This window comes from Vigna umbellata, chromosome 1 (genome assembly GCF_029865625.1).
Source record: "Vigna umbellata cultivar VRB3 chromosome 1, Vumbellata_1.0, whole genome shotgun sequence".
Lineage (NCBI taxonomy): Eukaryota > Viridiplantae > Streptophyta > Magnoliopsida > Fabales > Fabaceae > Vigna > Vigna umbellata.
This window is the reverse complement of record NC_142165.1, coordinates 16,968,835-16,990,416: the sequence shown is the minus strand read 5'-3', so window position 1 is coordinate 16,990,416 and position 21,582 is coordinate 16,968,835. Positions and strand designations below refer to the sequence as shown.

Genomic DNA, 21,582 nt, shown 5'->3' with positions numbered 1-21,582 from the left:
TCAGATTCTTCGTTCTTTCACGCATCCAGCGAAGACAATTGGAGAAAAGCGCGATCCTCGTGACTCGTGAACTCGTTACGTTACACTCCAATCGGGTTTAAATACCCTGCGACGCGCAAACGCTAGTCACCATCGCCGGCAAATGACATCCGACGGAGCTACTTCGGCTGCGGCGGCGGCGGCGGCGGCGAGTAGGAGAAAGCCGTCGTGGAGGGAGAGAGAGAATAACCGTAGGAGAGAACGAAGGCGACGAGCGATCGCGGCGAAAATATACTCTGGACTTCGAGCTCAGGGGAACTATAACTTGCCGAAGCACTGTGACAACAACGAAGTTCTCAAAGCGCTTTGTGCAGAAGCTGGTTGGTGCGTCGAAGAAGACGGAACCACATATCGCAAGGTAATAATTCAAATCGAAACCAATCACGTACATTTTACCTGTTACAGCGTTACCGGATCTTACTTTTGAATCTCAATCAAACGATCGTTTAAATTTCCGTCCATGCTGCATTGCGAATTTGTAATCAAGAAGTGGAAGCGACGAAGTACAATTACTTATCGTTCTGGTTAAACGGAGATTTCTAACTTAATTGTCGGATGTTCTGATCCTTAATACTACTGCGTAAATGCGGAAAATTTTATAAGGAGTGATAAGTCTCGGCTTGTTGATGTACTAAAACTGATCGAACTTTGATGCTCTAGTTGTGTGTAAGATGTTGGAATTAGCAGTAGCTAACTTAATTGTGAATGGAAAAAAATGAATTGTGTGTGCACAGATATTAATGTATGATTTTTTTCATCTCCTGAGATTACTGGAGTTTTGTTCACTTTAGTTTCTTATTATTTATATCTATTTTAATTTATTTGAGATGAAAAATATTCTTTGCAATCTCTGTCATGATGTTGGAAAAATAGTTGAAACTTGTAAAATGTTTCTTTTTATCTGAAGAATAACTTATTATTTTAAGATAAAAATAATTTATTTTTATAATTATGAAAACTTGTTATTTATAATAATTTTTTCAAATGTAATTCACCCCTATAAATGCTTTCCTCTTATGTAACAAGTGATAGCTCCCAGAGAAAATTAATTATCTTTAAGTTAAAATCATTTTTCGGTAATTTTAAAAAAACTTATTCTAAATATTATTGAAATAAATTTATTTCTGCTTCGATTTCATACACACCCGGTGTCAATGTGATTTTTTCATCAACAGCTTAGACTTGTAGAGTTTCTCACTTTGAACACTAAGTTGTTGGTGTTAATCTGAACAATTTGTGACAGAATGATATGAACTTATGATTTTCTCTTCACTCTGCAAACTCTTAATTGTTGGTGTTAATGAGATTGATTTGCAATGATAACGTAGTTTGTGTTTTGGGTGAACAGGGTTCCAAACCACCTCTGGCCAATGGTGCAGGGAGCTCCATGAGAAACATTCTCTTTTCTTCTTCACAGAATCCAAGTCCGTTTTCTTCGTCGCATCCCAGTCCAATTCCTTCATACCAAGTGAGTCCTTCTTCCTCCTCTTTCCCAAGCCCGTTTCGGTTAGATGTGGATAAGGACAATGTATCAAACCTCATTCCATACATTCGCAATGCCTCTCTGTCTCTTCCTCCTCTGAGGATATCAAACAGTGCCCCTGTGACGCCGCCTCTGTCATCACCTACGTCAAGAAATCCAAAACCAATTCCTACATGGGAGTCCATTGCCAAAGAATCTATGACCTCCTTCAACTACCCTCTCTTTGCAGCTTCTGCTCCTGCTAGCCCCACGCACCGTCACCTTTACACCCCTGCCACTATTCCAGAGTGTGACGAGTCTGATACTTCCACCTGTGAATCTAACCAGTGGGTGAAATTTCAAGCATTTGCTCCTTCTGCATCTGTGTTTCCAACTTCTCCAACCTTCAATCTTGTTAAACCTGTGGTTCCTCCCGGTGTGCCTGATAACTCAATCCAAGAGATGAGGACGAGTTCAGAAGAGATTGGAGTACAGGTAATGCCTTGGGTTGGTGAAAGAATTCATGAAGTGGCATTGGATGATTTGGAACTCACTCTTGGAAGCGGGAAGGTGCGGAGTTAGGCTGCTAGCAGAATTATCTCATATGGGTTAAGTGAAAATGAGATCACAGGAGTTTTTTGCTGGTTGGTTATTGCTCAACCTGGTGTTAGAGATGGAGTTAATAGCTACCTCATCCAGAGTCGTTGGTGCAAGCAGTTTATCGGGAAGAGACTGGAGTTATTATTGGGAACTGGATTTATCTGATGCTGTGGGCATTTTATGGAGAAAATGATCTCCTTCCATCCATGGCTTGGGTAAAATGTAGAAATGAGAATTTCACCTCCTCCCTTCGTGGTTAAATCAGCTATTGTTCAAAAAGGCTCATCAAGCCTATGTGCTAAGTGTTAGGTGCTGTGGGTGATTTGAAATTGAAATTTCAGGTTTTATCAAGTTTATTGTCTGTCAAAAGCTCACAAGACCTGCTTATTTGTAATGTTACATTTAAATTTTGTTGTTCTTCTTTATGTTCTTGTTGTTCTTTGTATCAAATAGTTTGTATGTTATTTTTATTTTTGCCGACAGGTTTTGTAGTTAGTGCAAAGTCAACAATTGGCTCTATCGTCCTTCTACCTTATTGACCCCTTTGATAAGTTCATGAGCTCAAAGCGGCATGAACTATGGTATTCAATATGGAATTGACACTAGTCTATGCTAATGAAGTCATGTGGTACTTTGGGGTGTTGTTCCCTGGTTAGCGGATTGTATAATATGTGATGAGTTGTGCAGGAGATGTCTTTGGAAAGAAAGGCAAAGTTCCATTAATGTGCCTTGGGTTTGCTGTAATATTCTCCTTCTGATTTTTCAATTCAGAATGTTCCTAATGTAGTCTTGGGTTATTTATTTGTTACTTTTAAGTTTTATTTTATTATCATATAATTTACGGTGATTCGGGATGTGTTGGTAGTTTGGATCTTTTTTGGTTGGGTCTTTCTTCCTTTGCAGCCTAGTTCCTAGCCCTTGAAGGTGTATAATAGCCAAATATTGGAATTGGCCTTACTTTTCTGCAACAAAGCACATTTGATGAGGAGGATACACCGGAAAATGTTGTTCAAGTTATATATGTTGAGATCATTGATCTTGAATTGGAACCTGCGAATCCTTTTTGGCTAGTATCATATGCAGAGCAGAACCTATTGGATGTCTGCAACGAAGAACAGAAGATGTAGATCCTCATGGTACCTATAAACTATGGCAACTGTCGGAATCTCTTTAAACACTCATGGGTGATGATGCAGCCTGTGCCAGTTCATCGACTGTCTTGTTAAATTTACCGTGATGATAATTGGTATGTGTTTACTTTCCTGTGTTTGCATTGACTCATCTTTTCCCGCAAGGAATTGTTTTTCTTTGTTTATCAGTGATTTAAACTTATAATATTGATTGCAACGGTAGTGTGCAACGACTCTCCCTTATATTTTTTAATAATGAAGATCCTTTGGCTCCGAGATGCATTGGTTTAAACTATTAACTCCTAATCCAAAGGTGTGCATCTTACTTGATATAATATTTTTTTGTTGTCATTTATGGAAGACTGATCTCGTACAGATTGGCAATCTCATTCCAGGAAATGGTTACATATAAAACTTAATACTCAATTTCAATTATTTTTATGTCTTGATAGGCAATCTCATTCACTTAATACTCAATCTCATTCCATGTGCGAACCTTCTCATGTATAATTTGCTAGAGAAATTGTGGCTGGATGGATTGCCTGCGCAAATGAACCAATTAGCTTTCAAGATTCTGGGTTTGTTAGGTGAGACTCAAGAGAGAGAAAAAAACTTATTTTATAAATTAAATTATTTTTTTGCTTACTTCATTTGAATGATTTTTCATTAACTTTAATCAAATTGGATTTTTAATTAAAATATATGCTAATATTAACTTCGAAGAGAAATTATTTTTTTTTTCATTTTACTTTTTAAAAGTTTTTTTAAGAAATTTCTTCGAAATAAATCCTTTGTCAGAAAGGTGCATCAATGATTCTTCAGAAAAGAGATTCCGTGCTTGGTGATCTCTTGTCATTTATGAATTTTCCAGTGTCCATTTCTCTGCCCTACTTTATTCATTTTCTTCTCTGTGCATGAGTAACTTTGGTTTCTTAGCAAGGGAAGAAACCAAAATATACTGAAGCTTGCTTCGACTGTCAGATGGTGCCTTTAAACATTGCCAGTGACTTCTAATTTCTTGGATATGTAATTATTATTATTATTAATATTATTATTATTGTTGTTGTTTTGTTGTTTTTTTTGTCAAATATCTGTTTGCAAGAATTAAACCAGAGTTTTGTTGTAGGAAACAAATTATATAGAAGAAGGAATTTCTAACAATGCATTAAATTATTGTATCTTGTGGCAAACTTCTTACATCTTTTGTGTGTATTACTTTAACTGATATTTTACGATTTGATTTTTTTTTTTGTTGCTGAAATCTCTTATGATTAGATTTCTTTTTTGTCCAAATCTTTTATGATTGAATGGTCTGAGGAATTATCATGTGTTGGAGGTTCTTTACCCATTTGTGTGTCTGTTGTTGGTTCCAGCTTAACTTAAAAATAATTTTGTATTCCCGTATTGATTTAAATTTCCAATAATGCAAAAGGAAAATCCAGCGAAAGCGATTTCCGTACTGTATCATCTTTCAGACAAATTTTGTAAAAATAGTTTGGTTCTTAAACTTACTCAGTTCGATACATTCATAACATAATTTAAATATTACATAAATTACTTATTACAATAAAATAGTTAATAATTAATTAAAAATAAAGCATAATAGCTTAGTTTTTTTTATCATGTATTTAATATATTGTTCGTTTATAACAATGTTATAATGTTTAATATGATCATTAAGTAAAAAGTAAGACTAACAAATATATATATATATATATATATATATATATATATATATATATTATATTATATGCCAAATCATTATTGGTGTTGATTTCATTAGTGTCCATTATTAAATCGGCTTAAAAATCTGTAGATATAAATATAAAAATAAACTTAAATCTATCACTAATAGTCTAATATAAGAATATAAAGTGTCATTTTTGTCGTTGATGAATATAATCAAGTTTTCCTGAGAATTAAATTCTTTTAGGAATTGTCAGAATTCTTGTAAGTGGTATAGTGATAAGAATGACAAAATTCTTCACTTACTTATAATGGATTTTTTTTATAACCCTTTTGAGTAATAATTACTTTTTGTTTATTCCTTCTCTTATAGGGTTTGTTCTTCTTAAATGGTTCAACTATCAACCTCTTGTTGTTTAAATTATGATCCATAATTTGTTAAAAAATGTAGGAAAATAAGACCAGTACACATGCTTAAAAATTGTACCAAAACTTCATTTACAATTTATTACCCTCAACGAAGTATTTTCAATATTTTTATATTTATATTTTATCCTCTATTATCACCAAGTAATTAGTTTAAGATTTGAATTTCTCAAGATTTTTTTCGCTAGTAAGAAGAAAGTTGAGAAGTACTATTTGAGTAGCAAAACAATACGTTTATTTTATGACACTTGAAATTTGACTTATCTATTTTTTAAACTCTTGAAAGCAATGGTATAAATTGAGAAAATACCCCGAATATAGTACTATTAAGAGAAATTCATTTGTTCTTAATATCATGTTTCAATTGGTAAAAATACATAATTTATTATTTGTATGGGTGATATGAAGTTAATGATATAGACTCACATATCGCTCATAAATGACAGTATTATCATGATTATACAGTAAATCATTATTGCACGAGTTCGAATAAAAGAGTTTAATATCAATCATCTCAAAATTAATATCACACTAAATGTATCATCAAGCTTAAGTATTGTATTGATTTATATTTTAATTACTCAAAAAGCTAGTCAAAGTTTTATTATCTTTGTCAAAAATATCAATTCAAATATATAATCAACTTACAAAAATGACATTATATTTATCCTATGCCCCACACGTCAACATAACATATCTTTTTTAGCTTCAATCTTTGACCCACTAAAGAGAATATGGAAAAAGAAAAAGTTCCAAACACTTCCAAAAAGAAAGAAGATAAAGGAAAACCTTTTCGCCGTTTTTAGTCCAAAACGATGACCACACTTTCAAGGGTCATCAAAATTTTACAACATAATATCTATTTTCAATCAAATAACAATATACTCACTTTCACTCTTTTACTTTTTATTCACAATGTTAAAATCTTAGCTAGACTAAATATAATATAGATTTACAGTGCATAGGTGAATATAGACCACATTTTATAAATAGATTTTATAGAATTAAGTTCAGTTTAAAATTTATTAATTAAAATGGAATTATAATTTTTTAAAATTTATCTTAATAAAAATTATTATTTAATAGATCTATTATATTATTTATTTTTAAATTACTATCAAATTATTCTTAAATCACTTATTAATATATATTCTAACTTTTAAGATGTATAGTGAAAAATATATTAAAAATTTATATCAATTAAAGATAAAATATATTTACAGTATATAAATAAGTGTACATTCAAAATATATACACTTTAACGAGAGTAGTGTCTTAAAATTTCAACTTCAACTAAACATAAAATAAATTTATATTATATAAATGAGTAAATTTCATTTTATAATAAAATTAAATAAAATATCAATTTACAAGAATTTATATAAATATTAGCTTTACAAAAGAAGTTAAAATAACTTTACTCCTTATAATAAATTAAGAGAGTTGGGTTAGGAGCTTTATTTAAACTAATAATAAAGTAATTAACATCATATGAGATATTGATAAAATAACCAGTAAATATTATACAAAATGTGACGTAAAGTAATGGTTATGATGTGAATTATTTGTTAAGCAAGGTATGTAAGGTGTTCGTTGGCTCTTAAAAAATGCTTTTACTAATTGGTAATATTTTAAAATAAATTAAGAATTGTAAGTATTTAATAAGTAAATGATATTGGGTTATAAAGTGTAACGAAATATGTCTTTTAAACCATAAAAATAACATAAAACTTCTACTTTTATCGAGCATTACTATCCTAACTTATAATATTATTTATTCTAGTAATATATATTAAATTTGTCTTTTTTTTAAACAACAAAATTTACATAAAACTTCTATCTCTATCGAAAATTATTATCCTAATTCAAAAGACATTTAGATGAAATTTCTCAAAATCAAGAATATAATAAATATGTTATCTAATAAGATGATTTAACAAATACTGACCACTACAAAACAACTTTCTTATAGTGGAGGTTATTTTCTAGTTATAAAAACCTCTGCAAATTAACATATTTTAGAAGAATTTTAGTAGATTGTCTAAATGACAATAATTGTAGGAGTGAGAAAGAAATAAAGGTCTGAGAGAGAAAAACTGAAGAAAATAGAGAAGAAAAACGCAGAAAGAATGTACTAAAAAAAGAAGAAAAGAAATATAAAATTAATTTAAAAAAAAACAAAAAAAAAAACTTACTTATATATAAACTTCTTCGTATAGTCTTTAATGTCTTTTTAATTGTGTAGTTCAATACTAATGAGATGAATGACAATACCGATTTTTAAAAATATGGAAAAAAAATGAAATATATAGAAAAAATAAAAATAACAATAAATGAAGAATTTTCTTCTTAGAAAATATATTTATTGATGGATTTTTTAAAAAATAGATACTTACAACATTCACGTCTTAAAAAAAATATTACACGTAATAGTTCGATTAATTGAAATTTAATATTTTAATTATTATTATTTTATTAATTGTAAAAGGAATGACTCTAATGTTTATTTTTTAAACACGAATTTGTTATAACTCGTCCTTATAATATAAATTATTGATTTAATTTTATAATATTCTTAAATGTAAAGAAAAAAAAAGCAGTTTCATTTGTTTTTTTTTTCAAGTTGAAAGAATAAATAATTCTACAATACCTTTGGGATTGAAATGTGATTGTTCATTTTTCTCACACAGATGAATCATTGCGTTTTGAATCATTGCGTTTTGAATCATTGATGATCTTCAGCTATGGGTCCCACTCCCATTAATAATTAGCTTATCAGAGAAAGATCTCAAACATGGAACGCGACGCGCCCACGCGTCGAATCGCTCACTCTCCGAAAGATCTCAAACGTCAATTTCTTATCTCACCCTAAATCCTGCAACGCACAGACGTCGATCTCACAGTCACAGATGCGACTCATACCACAAGAATATTCCTCCCAGTCTCTCTCCAGCAGCATTTCTGACCCTTGGATACATCTCACGGTTGAAAAATGTGTTCTCTCTTTGAAACTGGTATAAAAGGCAGAAATTATTACATACAAATATATTAAGAATATATTATAAAATAGTGTACATTAAATTTTGTTTACATGTTAAAAAGTTGTGTTAAGGATATCTAATATATTGAAATACACTTTTCTCAACAATTATACAACGAAAACAAGAAAAGTCAGAATTTAAAAGAATTAATAACAAACAACTAATTAAATTACATTTTCTTTCAACGTAAAATTCAAAACTTTTTAATTGAAATGAATCTCCCAACTCAAGAGTTAGTTTCACAGAATGTGTAAATTATAAATAAATTTGATAATGACTAAAACATACATTTTTAATTTGAATAAATAAACAGTACGTGATTAAACATGCAAAAACAAATTGTTTTCATGTTTTTTTTTCAAATTTTCTGAATAAGAGAAGACAATGTATTTTATTTGTAGAATAAACAAGAAAAAATAAGAAGGATTTAGAAGTTAATTTACTAAAAAAGCGAGCAACCTAAATTATAAATTTACAATATAAATCGGATGAGATTAATTTTAAAATCTCAATTCATAAAATTCAATATGTTATAAAACAGAGAATCTTATGTAGTAACTCTGAATTATAAATATAACTAGTACCGAAAACACATGATAAAAAAAAATTAATGTTGTTTTGGATTGAGCTATTTTGGATTGGACGAAATCTGAGTCTAAAAACTTGTGTGTGCGGAGATATCCACTGAAGTAAGGTTTTACAAGCCTATAAAAAGAGATTGGACTTTCGAGTAACTATTTTATTGGTTATTCTATGATATTTAGAGACTGAATTTTATTATTTCAAAACAAAGAATATTTTCGAACAAGAACTATCACGTTCTTTGAGGATATTGAGTTTGGAAGGAAAAATAAGATAAGAAACTTTGTCTTTGAGAATGAATCGATGACAATTCCAGACCTGATTCATATGGTTGTTTTTGAGGTAGCAAATTCAACACCTCTATGTTCTGAACCTCTACAAGAACAAACTCAAGATCCTCAAAACCATGTGCTTCATGAGTCAGTATGGTTGTGGAAATCCTCGAGAGAAAGGAGAAGTGCCATTTCAAATGATTATGTGGCATTTCTTCAAGAAAATGAGGAAAATAATAGTATGATGAAAGATGATCATGTCTCCGTCCGTCAAGCTATGCAAGATCCTAATTCAGAAAAATGGATTGAAATAATGAATGACGAGTATAAGTCCATGCAGGATAATAAGGTTTGGGAACTTGTCCCATTACCAGAAGGTGTGAAATCCATTCGTTGTAAGTGGATAGTTAATATCAAGAGGGATTCTAAAGGTAATGTGGAGAAGTATATAACTCGTCTTATAGCAAAAGGCTATACTCAAAATGAATGGATTGATTTTAAAGAGACTATCTCTCTAGTTTCATCAAAAGACTCTTTTAGAAAAATCACGACTCTTGTTGCATATTATGATTTAAAGCTTAAATAAATGGATGTTAAGACGACGTTTCTCAGTGGCAAATTGACAAGACGATTTATATGGTATAACCAGAAAATTTTGTGTCAAACGACCTAAAGAATATGGTTTGCAAATTGACAAAAGTCATTTATGGACTAAAACAGGTATCGTCAAAGGTACCACAAATTTCACCTAGTGATTGTCTCATTTGGTTTCGAGATGAATGTTGTTGATGATTGTCTATATCACAAATTCAATGGGAGCGACTATATCTTCTTGGTCTTGTATGTTGATGACATACTGCATGCTACCAACAATATAGACATGTTGTACGAAACCAAAAGATTTCTATCTAGAAATTTTGAAATGAAAGATCTTGGTGTCGCCTCTTTTGTATTAGGAATTTAGATTCGCCAAGATTGATCTCGAGGTATTCTAGGATTATCACAAAGAAATCATATCGATAAGGTGCTTAAAAGGTTTAGTGTGCAGGATTGTAAAGCAGGAGATACTTCAGTTGTTAAGGGAGAGAAGTTCAGTCTTAATCAATGCCCAAAAGGAAATGTAGAATATTTCCAATGCTTCAGTAGTAGAGTTTGATGTATGTCCAAGTATGCACGTATCCGGGTATAACATACATAGTTGGGGTTTTAAGTGATATTTAAGCAATCCAGGAATGGATTATTGGAAAGTAGCAAAAAAATTTATTTATAGAGAACAAAGGATTATATGCTTATGTACAAGAGATCAAACTAGTTAAAGGTCACTAGATATCCTAACTCAAGATTTGCAGGATGCCAAGATAGTTTGAGATCCACTTTGGTTACATTTTCATGCAGGTTGGTGGCGCGATTTCTTAGTGTAGAGATAAATGTTGGAAGTCACACATTAACTAGAGATAAAACCAATTTATAGTATATAAGTGGGTGAAAACATCACCTTACAAGTCAGTTTTGTGAGGTTGAGTTAGACTTAAAGTCTACTTTATAACATGGTATCAAAGTCATGGGTTAGAGCCTATCCTAGCAAGATTTCATGTTTGTTGGGCATATCATTTCACAAACTATCGAGTTGCGATCGGACCATCCATCAATGTCTAGTCCCACGCTCGAGACATATATACCTCGGCATGAGGGGTGTGTGTTGGAAGTCTCATATCGACTAGAGATAAAATCATTTTATTGTATATATGTGGATGCAAACCTCACATTACAAGTCGATTTTGTGGGTTTGAGTTAGGCTTAAAGTCCATATCTTAACATGGTATCAAAGGCATTGTTAAAGTCTACCCTAGGGAGATTTGTTGTTTGTTAGACATATCATTTCACCTGCTATCGGACCGCTATTAGACCACCCATTAGTGTTTAATCCCACGTTCAACATCTATATATCTCGATGTGAGGGTAGTGTGTAATAAGTCTCACATCGACTAGAGATAAAGCCAATTTAAAGTATATAAGTGGGTGCAAACCTCACTTACAAGTCGATTTTGTGGGGTTAAGTTAGACTTAAAGTATACTTTTTAACATGGTATATGAGTCATGAGTTAAAAGCCTATCCTAGTGAGAGTTGTGTTTGTTGGGCATATCATTCCATCCGCTATCGTGTCACTATAAAACCAACCATTAATGTCTAGTCTCACTCTCAATATGTATATACCTCGACGTGAGGAGGGGGTTGTTGTTGGAAGTCTCACATCGACTAGAGATACGACCAATTTATAGTATATATGCGGGTGCAAACCTCACCCTACTAACTGGTTGTATGAGGTTGAGTTAGGTATAAAGTCCACCTCTTAACACTAAACAAACCCTTACGACTTCATCCACTATGGCTGCAAAATTTGGAGCATGCTATGAGACATTAAATCAATAAATATGGTTGAAGAACTTTGTCACAAAGTTGTGTATTATGGAAGGAATCAAAAGACAACTCAAGTTATACTATGACAACAAATCAATTGTATTGTATTCTAACAACATTAGGAGTTCGTGCAAGTCAAAACACATTGCCATAAAGTTCTTAGTTGTTAAAGAAAGGGTCCAAAGTGGATAAATTTTCATTGAACACTTAGAGACAAACTGCATGATGACATATCCTCTTACTAAGGGACTTACACCCAAGGTCTTTCATGAGCATGTTGCTCATATAGGTGTTTTAATTTTTAAGAAATATTTGGTTTAGTAGAAGTTGGTCGCTTTTGTGTGTGTTTGTTCTATGTTTGTTTTAATGTATGTATACATTGTCTTTTAAACATATTTGGTTTAATAAATATATGGTTTATTATTCTGTCATTATACTCTGTATATTAAGGTTATTATATTGATTTCATTGAGATAAAGTAAGAACCAGTTATAAATAGAAGTGTACATGTCACTTTTATGTAATTTTCATGCTACAAGTTTCATGATGAATCTATGTAATTTGATTATGTCAACATTAGTGATCACTGTCAGGTTTGGTTATGATTGTTGTAATAAAAATTGTTTTGGTTCTACCTGCGAATATAATCAATGGACGAGATCTTATGCATATTCTTTAGGTATAGATTTTATGCATATGCTTTAGGTATAATATATATATATATATATATATATATATATATATATATATATATATATATATATGTCATTAAATATATTAGAATCATTATATTTTATTAGCCAATTTCATAAATTGATTTAATTAATTATTGTGTAGATACCATAAACAATATTTTAATTTGTTAAAAGATGAAATTAAAATATTAAAACTTAAAAAATAACTAACAGAAGTTACATAAAAAAAGTCATGATCGATATTTGAGCATGCTCATTATTTTGTTTTTTCTACGCATCTTTATAAAAAGAGGGTTTTACACTAAACTCTGTATATCAGTCTATTGTTTATTAATTGTTATCATTGAACAATTTAGATACATTTTCCTTTTTAATTATAAAGGATATGAGAAATTACTCTATTTATTAAAAGATTTATTGTTCATTAATTATTTTTCTGTTTATATATATATATATATATATATATATATATATAAAATTTAACATAAAATTGATAAAATAATATTTTTTTATTTAAAAATACTTAAAAAGTAAAATTGAAAAAAAATATTTACACAAAAGAGAATTTTTTTTATGTAATAGGATAGATAAACTAATTGGTAACCCTAACATATTTTTAAAATAAAATAATGAAGTTCATTCTTTATGGGATGGAGTGAGTTTAATTATTTTCAGTCACATTCAGTTGAATTAGTTTCAAATTTTGTTCTCAAATTAAAATAAATTTAATTCAATATCTTTTTCTTTTCTTTTTAAGAATTGGACTAAGTTAGTTTTAGACATTTGTTCTTCAGCACAATTATTATATGTTACACATCTGCAACACAAAAGGTACTAGTCTCCTATCATATCAATTTTTTTTTTCAATATATGAAAATAATAAATTTTTAATATATAATAATACTCATAAAATATAATTAATAGTATCCGTATATATGTATTATTACTGCTACCTTTTTCAGATTCTTCATTTCTTCCACTCATCCAGCGAAGACAATTGGAGAAAAGCGCGATCCTCGTGAATCCGTTTCGTTGCACTATCCTCGGGTTTAAATCGCCTGCAGCGCGCACACCCTAGTCTCCGTCGCCGGAAAATGGCCTCCGACGGAGCTACTTCGGCGGCGGCGGCGGCGAGTAGGAGAAAGCCGTCGTGGAGGGAGAGAGAGAATAACCGAAGGAGAGAACGGAGGAGAAGAGCGATCGCGGCGAAAATATACTCTGGACTTCGAGCTATGGGGAACTATAACTTGCCGAAGCACTGTGACAACAACGAAGTTCTCAAAGCGCTTTGTGCCGAAGCTGGTTGGTGCGTCGAAGAAGACGGCACTACCTATCGTAAGGTAATAAATTAAGTCAAATCACACTTTCAAACCGTTACAGCGTCACTGGATCTTATTTTTGATTTTGCATTTCGATCAAACCGTGCGTTTAGCTTTCCGTTTATGCTGTGCATTGCGCTCAGGAACCAGAAGCGAGACAGTGTAGGCATTGTTCTAGTTAACGTTAAACGAAGATTTCTAACTTAATTATCGGATTTTTTTTCTGATCCTTGTTTCTAATGCGTAATTAGATACGTAAATAATAGGTTGTGATAAGTAGCAATTAATCTCAGCCCTTTGATGTACCGAAAACGGAAGTGAACTTTGATATTCGAGGTGTGGGTTAACTTGATTGATTTATCTCGTAGGTGGAGTAAATAATCCAAATTGTAAATGGAAAAATGTACATTGTGTAACTACGGAGAATATTAATGGACGATTTCTTGTCAATTACTGAGATTTATCAGCGTATCACTTACTTTAGAGTCTAAATTGTTAACGCGATTATCTGTGATATATATAATATGAATTGATGGTTCTCTCATCAACTACTGAGATTATTGTAGTTGCTTACTTTAGACTCTAAATTGTTTGTGTTAATGTGATTAAATTTTTTCGTCACTCACTGGACTCTAAATTGATTGTGTTAAGGTGATTGATTTGAAATGGTAACGTAGTTTTGTGTGTTTTGGGTGAATAGGGTTGCAAGCCACCTCTGGCCAATGGTGCAGGGAACTCAATGAGAAACGTTCCCTTTTGCTCTTCTCAAAGCCCAAGTCCTTTTTCTTCGTCGTACCCCAGTCCAATTCCTTCATACCAAGTGAGTCCTTCTTCCTCCTCTTTCCCAAGCCCGTTTCGGTTAGATGTGGATAAGGATAATGTATCAAACCTCATTCCATACATTCGCAATGCGTCCCTGTCTCTTCCTCCTCTGAGGATATCAAACAGTGCCCCTGTGACGCCGCCTCTTTCATCACCTACATCAAGAAATCCAAAACCAATTCCTACATGGGAGTCTATTGCCAAAGAATCCATGGCTTCCTTTAATTACCCTCTCTTTGCAGCTTCTGCTCCTGCCAGCCCCACTCACCGTCATCTTTACACCCCGGCCACTATTCCAGAATGTGATGAGTCTGATACTTCCACCTGTGAGTCTAACCAGTGGATGAAATTCCAAGCATTTGGTCCTTCTGCATCTACGTTACCAGCTTCTCCAACTTTCAATCTTGTTAAACCTTTGGTTCCACACCGTGTGCCTGGTAACTCAATCCAAGAGATGAGGACGAGTTCAGAAGAGTTTGGGGTACAGGTAAAGCCTTGGGTTGGGGAGAAAATTCATGAAGTGGCATTGGATGATTTGGAACTAACGCTTGGAAGCGGGAAGGTGCGGAGTTAGGCTGCTGACAGAATTGCTTCATCTTGGTGATTTGAAATTGAAGTTTCAAGTTTTGTCAAGTTTCTTGTCTGTCAAAAAGCTCACAAGACCAGATTATTTGTTAATGTCGTACATTTAAATTATATTGTTCTTGTTCTTTGTATCAAATAGTTTGTATGTGATTTTTATTTTTACCAACAGGTTTGTAGTGAGCTCAAAGTGAAATAGTAGTCTCTATTGTTTTCTACCAATTGAACCCATTGATAACTTAATGAGCCCAAAGCGGCGTGAACTATAATATGGAATTATGTTACTAGTCTCTGGTCATGAAGCCATCTGGCACTGTGTATAACATGTGATGTGTTGTGCAGGAGATGGGGTTTCTTTGGAAAGAAGTATAAGATTTGATGTTGTATTTCCCTTCTGGTTTGACAATTTGGTATATTTTTTTATGTGTAATTTATCTGTTTCTAACAGCTTCAGTAATGGCTGCTTGTTTTTAAATTGTGATTTATTTTCGGCATAATTCATGGTTGGGTGAGGATGGTTTGGGTCTCATTTTTGTTCCGTTGCTTCCCTGCGATAATTCATTACAGAACCTTGAGGTTATTCCAAATATTTACTTGCCGAATATTTTCATGGCCACAATCTCCTTCAACTAAGAACATTTGACGAGGGTCACCAGAAAATGTTCAAGTGATATCTGTTGAGATCATTGATCGTGAATTGGAAATTCTGATGAATCCTCTTTGGCTAGTATCATTTCGAGAACACAGGTTATGGGATATCTGTAATGAAGAACAGAAGATGTAGATACTCGCGGTACCTACAGAACTAAGGCAACTTGTGGGAATGTCTTTAAATAGTCATTGGTGATGTTACATGAACAGCCGAAATGAAAAATGATAGAGAAACTGTTTGGAAGGAATACTCCACTTTTATTAAACGAGGAAAGCCTTTTAAATAGACTGCACAGAAAACAGAACCAACTCCTAAATATAGGAAGGCATAACAACTTAAATCAGATACTTAACTACTACTTCTGTGGAATAGGTCATGACAAAACTGAAAATATTTACAGGTGATACAGGGCTCGTGCCAGTTCGTTGATTGTCTATGGTTAAATCTGGCCTGATAACAATTGGTACGTGTTTACTTTCCGGAGTTTGTTAATGTAGATTGTCTTCTTTGGTTCATATTTTTGGGAGAGAAGTTGTTTCCTATGTTTTTAGTTGATTGAACTTCTGCTCCTGATTGCAAGGATAATGCCCCGTACAAATGACTCTCCTCCGTACCTTCATATGGTGAGGAGCTTCTGGCACCAAGGTGCATTAGTTTAAACTTTTACTTCTAATACAACGATGAATTGTACGTGTTATGATATTTATTTATTTATATATGTGGAAGTGTGATCTTCGACAGATTGGCAATCTAATTGCATATGAAAATTTTATTTATTGTTATATGTCTACATGTCTTGATACTTCTTCTCAAATATCTTGGCAGACGTTTATTTGTATACTATCACCTTATGATTAGGAATCCTTTTCACTTGACATTTCTAACTGTGTTTCATTCTCCTCCTTTCTCGTAATTATGAACAATTATTCTCTAAAGTTGAGCCACATTTTAAGGAAGTTATCTTTACTTCCATCAAATTATGTTAGTTATAAGGTATGCCAGTTCCTTTTATCAGTGGCAAACCTATTGCTGAAATTCTGTGGTATTTCTTAAGAGTACTCCTTGTGCTTAGTTAGGCAAGTAACCCGGGTTTTGTCTTTCATATTTTGCGTTTGTTTGATAAATCTATGCCTCTCTTTCTGGTTCTGGTTTCAATTTCATAATTGTGGATCGACCTTGGGATATTCTCGAAATTAGAATGGTAGTCCAAATCACATTAAATAGAAAACTTGAAGTAGCATCTTAAAATTATGAACACTGCACGTATTTTCTTTTTCATTGTGAAACTTCTTTGGAGCGCCATTTTTTTTCTAAGAAAGAAAAAAACTTTCACTTCTTGACTCTTCTTTTTACTACCTGTTTCATGATGAAATGAATTTTTGAGAGAGTATACTATTCTCATTAAGGGGCCTAATTTCTTGTTTAGGAGAATAAACCCTTTAGAATTGTTACTTCCATCAAAATAAAAGTTATAAGCGATCCTTTGAAAAAAATCACTTCTTTGTTTGGTAATGATATGTGGTCATGTCTGAATTTTCAGCGTCTATGTTTAGTCTTACCTAGTATTTTATCTTTGCATGAGTGATGTTAATTTCTTTCTGCTGCCAATACCTTATTTTTAATGAGTGACTGCATTGGCAGGGAATGGTTCCTCATTTCTGGAAATGTTATCTTTATTGTTACTGGTACTTTTGAACCTGGAAAGAGAAACTTTATGTACATTATTTAAATATTTGTTAATTTTTTTCTAATAAAACATGTCCATTAATTTAAAATATTTTAAATAGAAAATGATTAATATCATTCCACTAAAATGAAATCTCATAAAAAGTGATAATAGATATTTTTAAATAGAACATAGCAAATCATTTAATAGTAGAAAAATATAAATATTTTATTAATTATTAAACTTATAGATAGAAAAAATTAACTATTCAAATTATAAATTTTATTTTAGAAAAATTATCATCTTGCTAAAACACTATTTTGGTGGGATTCGTGAAGAATAAAGTAATCTTATTTTATTTGAATGTTTTAAAATATATTTCTTTTTATTTTATTTTTCACACATGAGAATTCAGGATTTTACATGTGGTCCTTTTAACACAAAATCCAAATTATAAGGGTATGTTTAAATCATTTATCAAAATTTCTTTTATTCATGTTTAACTTGTGAAAGCAGTGAAATTGGGAGTACAATAACAAGTAAAGAAAATTAGTTAATTTTTTATAGTAACTTAGGTTTGAAGATTTGAACATGAAAATGACATTATCATAATATTTTATTTTATTTAGGATTTGTGCATTGTTTGGATCTTGAATGTTTGGTGATATGTTGTATAGTTTTTTCAATTGAGTTTAATTGGTTTAAATTCTTTTATTTTAGAACAAAATATGATATGTTAGACATTAGAAAGGAAGAAAATTATCAATTTAAACTAACTAGACCTTTTGTTATATTTTGTAAAATTTCATAATTAGGTAAAGGTGTTGGACGAGTTATTTAAATAAAACTCCTAGTGATTTGGTGGTTTGACAAACTATAACTTTCATTGAGAAAAAATTATTTAATTAAAAAATTGGGAGTTTTGGCTACTAGGTCAATAAGTTCTCAATCAGTGAGTTGTTTTTATAAAATCTCCTAAACCTTTGTTATATTTTGTACAATTTCATAATTACGTAAAGGTGTTGGATGAGTTATTTAAATAAAACTCCTAGTGATTTGGCGGTTGGACAAACTATAACTTTCATTGAAAAAAATTCATTTAATTAAAAAATTGGGAGTTTTGGCTACTAGGTCAATAAGTTCTCAATAAGTCAATTGTTGGGTGAATACTTTAGTCATTGGTGAGCGAATTTTATGTAGAATAACTAAAATTTAATAGTCATCCTTATGCCATTGGCTGAACAACTATAATGGTGGTTGGGAGAATTGGAACATATGTTTAATTCACTAGGTGAGGGAGATCATTTTTTAAACTTTGAAAAATATTTTTTTAAATGTTTCTAAATGCTAAAATTTGTTTATCTTTCGTCAATTTTTATATTGTTGATCAATATATTGAGTTAAATATTATTAAATATGATAAATGATGAATGGATGATAACATTAGTAATTGAATTGAGATAAAACATATATGAATGAAAATGTATGATGTTACGATTTTCATATAACATATGATATTTGGAAACATAGTTATTTTTAGGGAATGAATATTATGTTGAGATGTAGGTACATATTGAAAGTATTAGGTAGTGAAAGTCAAAAAAGATTCCTATAACCTAGTCAACAATATCAAATAAAACTATGGTAGGTCATAGGGATTTACCCGACCATATAAGTGATTTGAGTTCCTATTATCTAATATTGTTGTAGTAACGACTTAGTGAAGATAGTATGATTGATGCAAATATTTAAGTCTAATTCAACTCATGAGTCTTCTGGAAGTAGAGTAAATTATATGTGGTGGTTGATGTCAGTGGATTTTGACATGATATGTAGCTAGTAAGTTGATAGTTAGATACTTGATCATAATGTTAATTAAATTAATAATTGAGGTGCCATAGGGACGAAAACTAAAATCACATGATGAGGGACTAAAAACATACTTAACCCTATATTATATATTATAGTGTTAGTTAATATTTGATTTTCATTTTTTAATTTTTCAAATTACATGGCAAGATATTTCCAAGGTGTCTTCTAAAAAGTCGAAATTAAAAAAGAAAGGCGGGATGGAATATCTATAACACCTGATTCTGTTGAGCTTCAATGTTGGTGCATGCTTGTTTCGTAGAAATCTTACTTTTTATTATTGTATGTTTGCTATCTCTATGTTTGTCATCACATTTATGAAGATAAACGTGTTGTTACATGTGTAATGAACTGGTATTTGTAATTTTTTCTAGGTGCCCACATTCAAAGGTTTTGTGAGCTTTTGGACGATTTATGCAGCAAATCTGAACTAAATAGTGATGACAGAGATGAAGCAGAATGGTTGTCACAACCTCTTTCTGATCTTAGATTACTTGTCAATGAAATAACATCTATTCGTGGAAAAAAACTTCTACATTTGGTTCCCATAGAAGTATTTGTTAGACTATTAAAAGTTCTAGATCACCAGATACAAAAAGCAGAGAGTCTATTAACTGAAGAATGTGATAATAGTGTAAATTCATGTTACACTTCTTCTGTATTACTTTGTATTGAATTTGTTTGACTTGTTTGGATTTAGTTGACATTGGATATGACTTCAAATTTTCCAAAACTTTATTAAAATCTAACTTCTATATACTATTGAGATGTAAGAAAAAGCTTTATATCAAAATAGCTATAAGTTTTTTCCAGTTCCAACAATATCACATAGAATCGAGTTTGGTAGCTGAAACTATTTGAGAGTTCATTCACTTTCAATTTTGTGATATTGTTCAATAGGAACTCTTCAGGTTCTATATTCATCTTACTTATTTTTCCTGTTTCTTCTCATTTTTTTTTCACAAATTTATTGCAAGCATAGACATACTCCTTTGTAGAGATTCATTAGTACTACAGTCTCGACGCGACGGTTGCTCGGTGTCGCATGGTTCGCCGATGGGGGCTCGTTGGTTGACGTTGTCGTGGATTTAGAAGAAATGAAGTAGGAGGGTAAAGGCAGTGCTAGCTTTGCTGATGGAGGCTTTGGGTAGTGGCACGACGGTTGGACCTGGTGTTGGCAATGACTGCGTTGAAGATGGAGAAGGAAAGAGTGTCCTCACGGAGGATGAACCCACGAAAGAAGAAGAAAGGGTTTCCAATCAGTAATAAAATTAAAATTAAAATTAAAATTGATCTTACACATGACATGCGTTAGTCACCTCATAAAAAATTAACCTGATTTGGCCATAAAGGACTAAATATAATATTTTTAAAAGGAGAGAGATGAAAATGGATCAAAGTTTCTGAAAGAAACAAAAATTAAAATCGCACGATAATTCAGAGACTAAACACATATTTAACCATTGACATACTAAAAATATGACCAGACGAGTAATCTGCTACTCCATTTTTTTAATTAAAAGTAATTTAAAATATCTTTTTTATATTATATTTTTTTAAAATATTAATATTTTTTATATTATAAATTAAATTTTAATTATTAACTAAAGTAAAATAATTTAACGTGTGAATATAATAATTATTTTAATTTATTTAATTAAAAGTATTAATTAATCAATTAAAATATTTATATAATTAAATATGATTTTAATATATATATATATATATATATATATATATATATATATATATATATAATTAAAATAAAATCGAAAAACTATTAAAAATTGAAAGAATTAAAAATAGTAGTGAACCCGCCTATCAGCCTAACAACATGTATGTAGCAAACAAATTAAAAAATTTAACCCGCTTTCTGTAATTAATCAGAACCATTCTATCATATATTCTTAGGTTTAATTATATTTATATTATAATTTATTTTTTTTAGTTTAATATCTTTATTGATATTTTTTTTTATCAAATTTCTCACTATATTTTCAAAATTGTTTATAGAAATGACTTGATATTTGACTTTCATAATAAAGTGAATACTACCTTACAAAATAGAACATGGGTGGAAGATGAGTTATACTTCCCGAATCCAAAAAATATTATTTAATTTATATGAAATTCAATATTAATTATAAATTTCATTATGTATAACATTCATTTATTAAATTTTTTTATCACTGATTAGATAGAAGAAGTAGTACTTTTAAAATCAAGATTAAACAAACGAAATTAGAAATAGTATAACTAAAAGTTATTAAACAGTTTTTTTGTTAAAATGTGTGGAATTATGAGGTTCTCCTCACCTATA

General features: G+C 31.0%; 2 protein-coding genes across 2 annotated transcripts; both read left to right on the top strand.

The window, feature by feature from the left end:
- Positions 1 to 2,909, top strand: LOC124834423 (protein BRASSINAZOLE-RESISTANT 2-like). The gene is made up of 2 exons (XM_047309107.2): positions 1 to 397; positions 1,388 to 2,909. The coding sequence occupies exons 1-2, from the start codon at positions 143 to 145 to the stop codon at positions 2,081 to 2,083; spliced, it is 951 nt and encodes a 316-aa protein (XP_047165063.2). The 5' UTR covers positions 1 to 142; the 3' UTR covers positions 2,084 to 2,909.
- Positions 2,910 to 13,312: 10,403 nt separating this feature from the next.
- LOC124834448 (protein BRASSINAZOLE-RESISTANT 1-like) lies at positions 13,313 to 15,465 on the top strand. Its single transcript, XM_047309143.2, has 2 exons — positions 13,313 to 13,692; positions 14,372 to 15,465. The coding sequence occupies exons 1-2, from the start codon at positions 13,447 to 13,449 to the stop codon at positions 15,065 to 15,067; spliced, it is 942 nt and encodes a 313-aa protein (XP_047165099.2). The 5' UTR covers positions 13,313 to 13,446; the 3' UTR covers positions 15,068 to 15,465.
- Positions 15,466 to 21,582: the final 6,117 nt, after the last annotated feature.

What these genes read in the sequence shown, in the direction of transcription:
- LOC124834423 (XM_047309107.2), top strand. Translation starts at nt 143, where the DNA reads ATGACATCCGACGGAGCTACTTCGGCTGCGGCGGCGGCGGCGGCGGCG. An exon ending in ACGGAACCACATATCGCAAG is followed by an intron (nt 398 to 1,387) that starts GTAATAATTCAA and finishes TTGGGTGAACAG; the next exon opens with GGTTCCAAACCACCTCTGGC.
- LOC124834448 (XM_047309143.2), top strand. Translation starts at nt 13,447, where the DNA reads ATGGCCTCCGACGGAGCTACTTCGGCGGCGGCGGCGGCGAGTAGGAGA. An exon ending in ACGGCACTACCTATCGTAAG is followed by an intron (nt 13,693 to 14,371) that starts GTAATAAATTAA and finishes TTGGGTGAATAG; the next exon opens with GGTTGCAAGCCACCTCTGGC.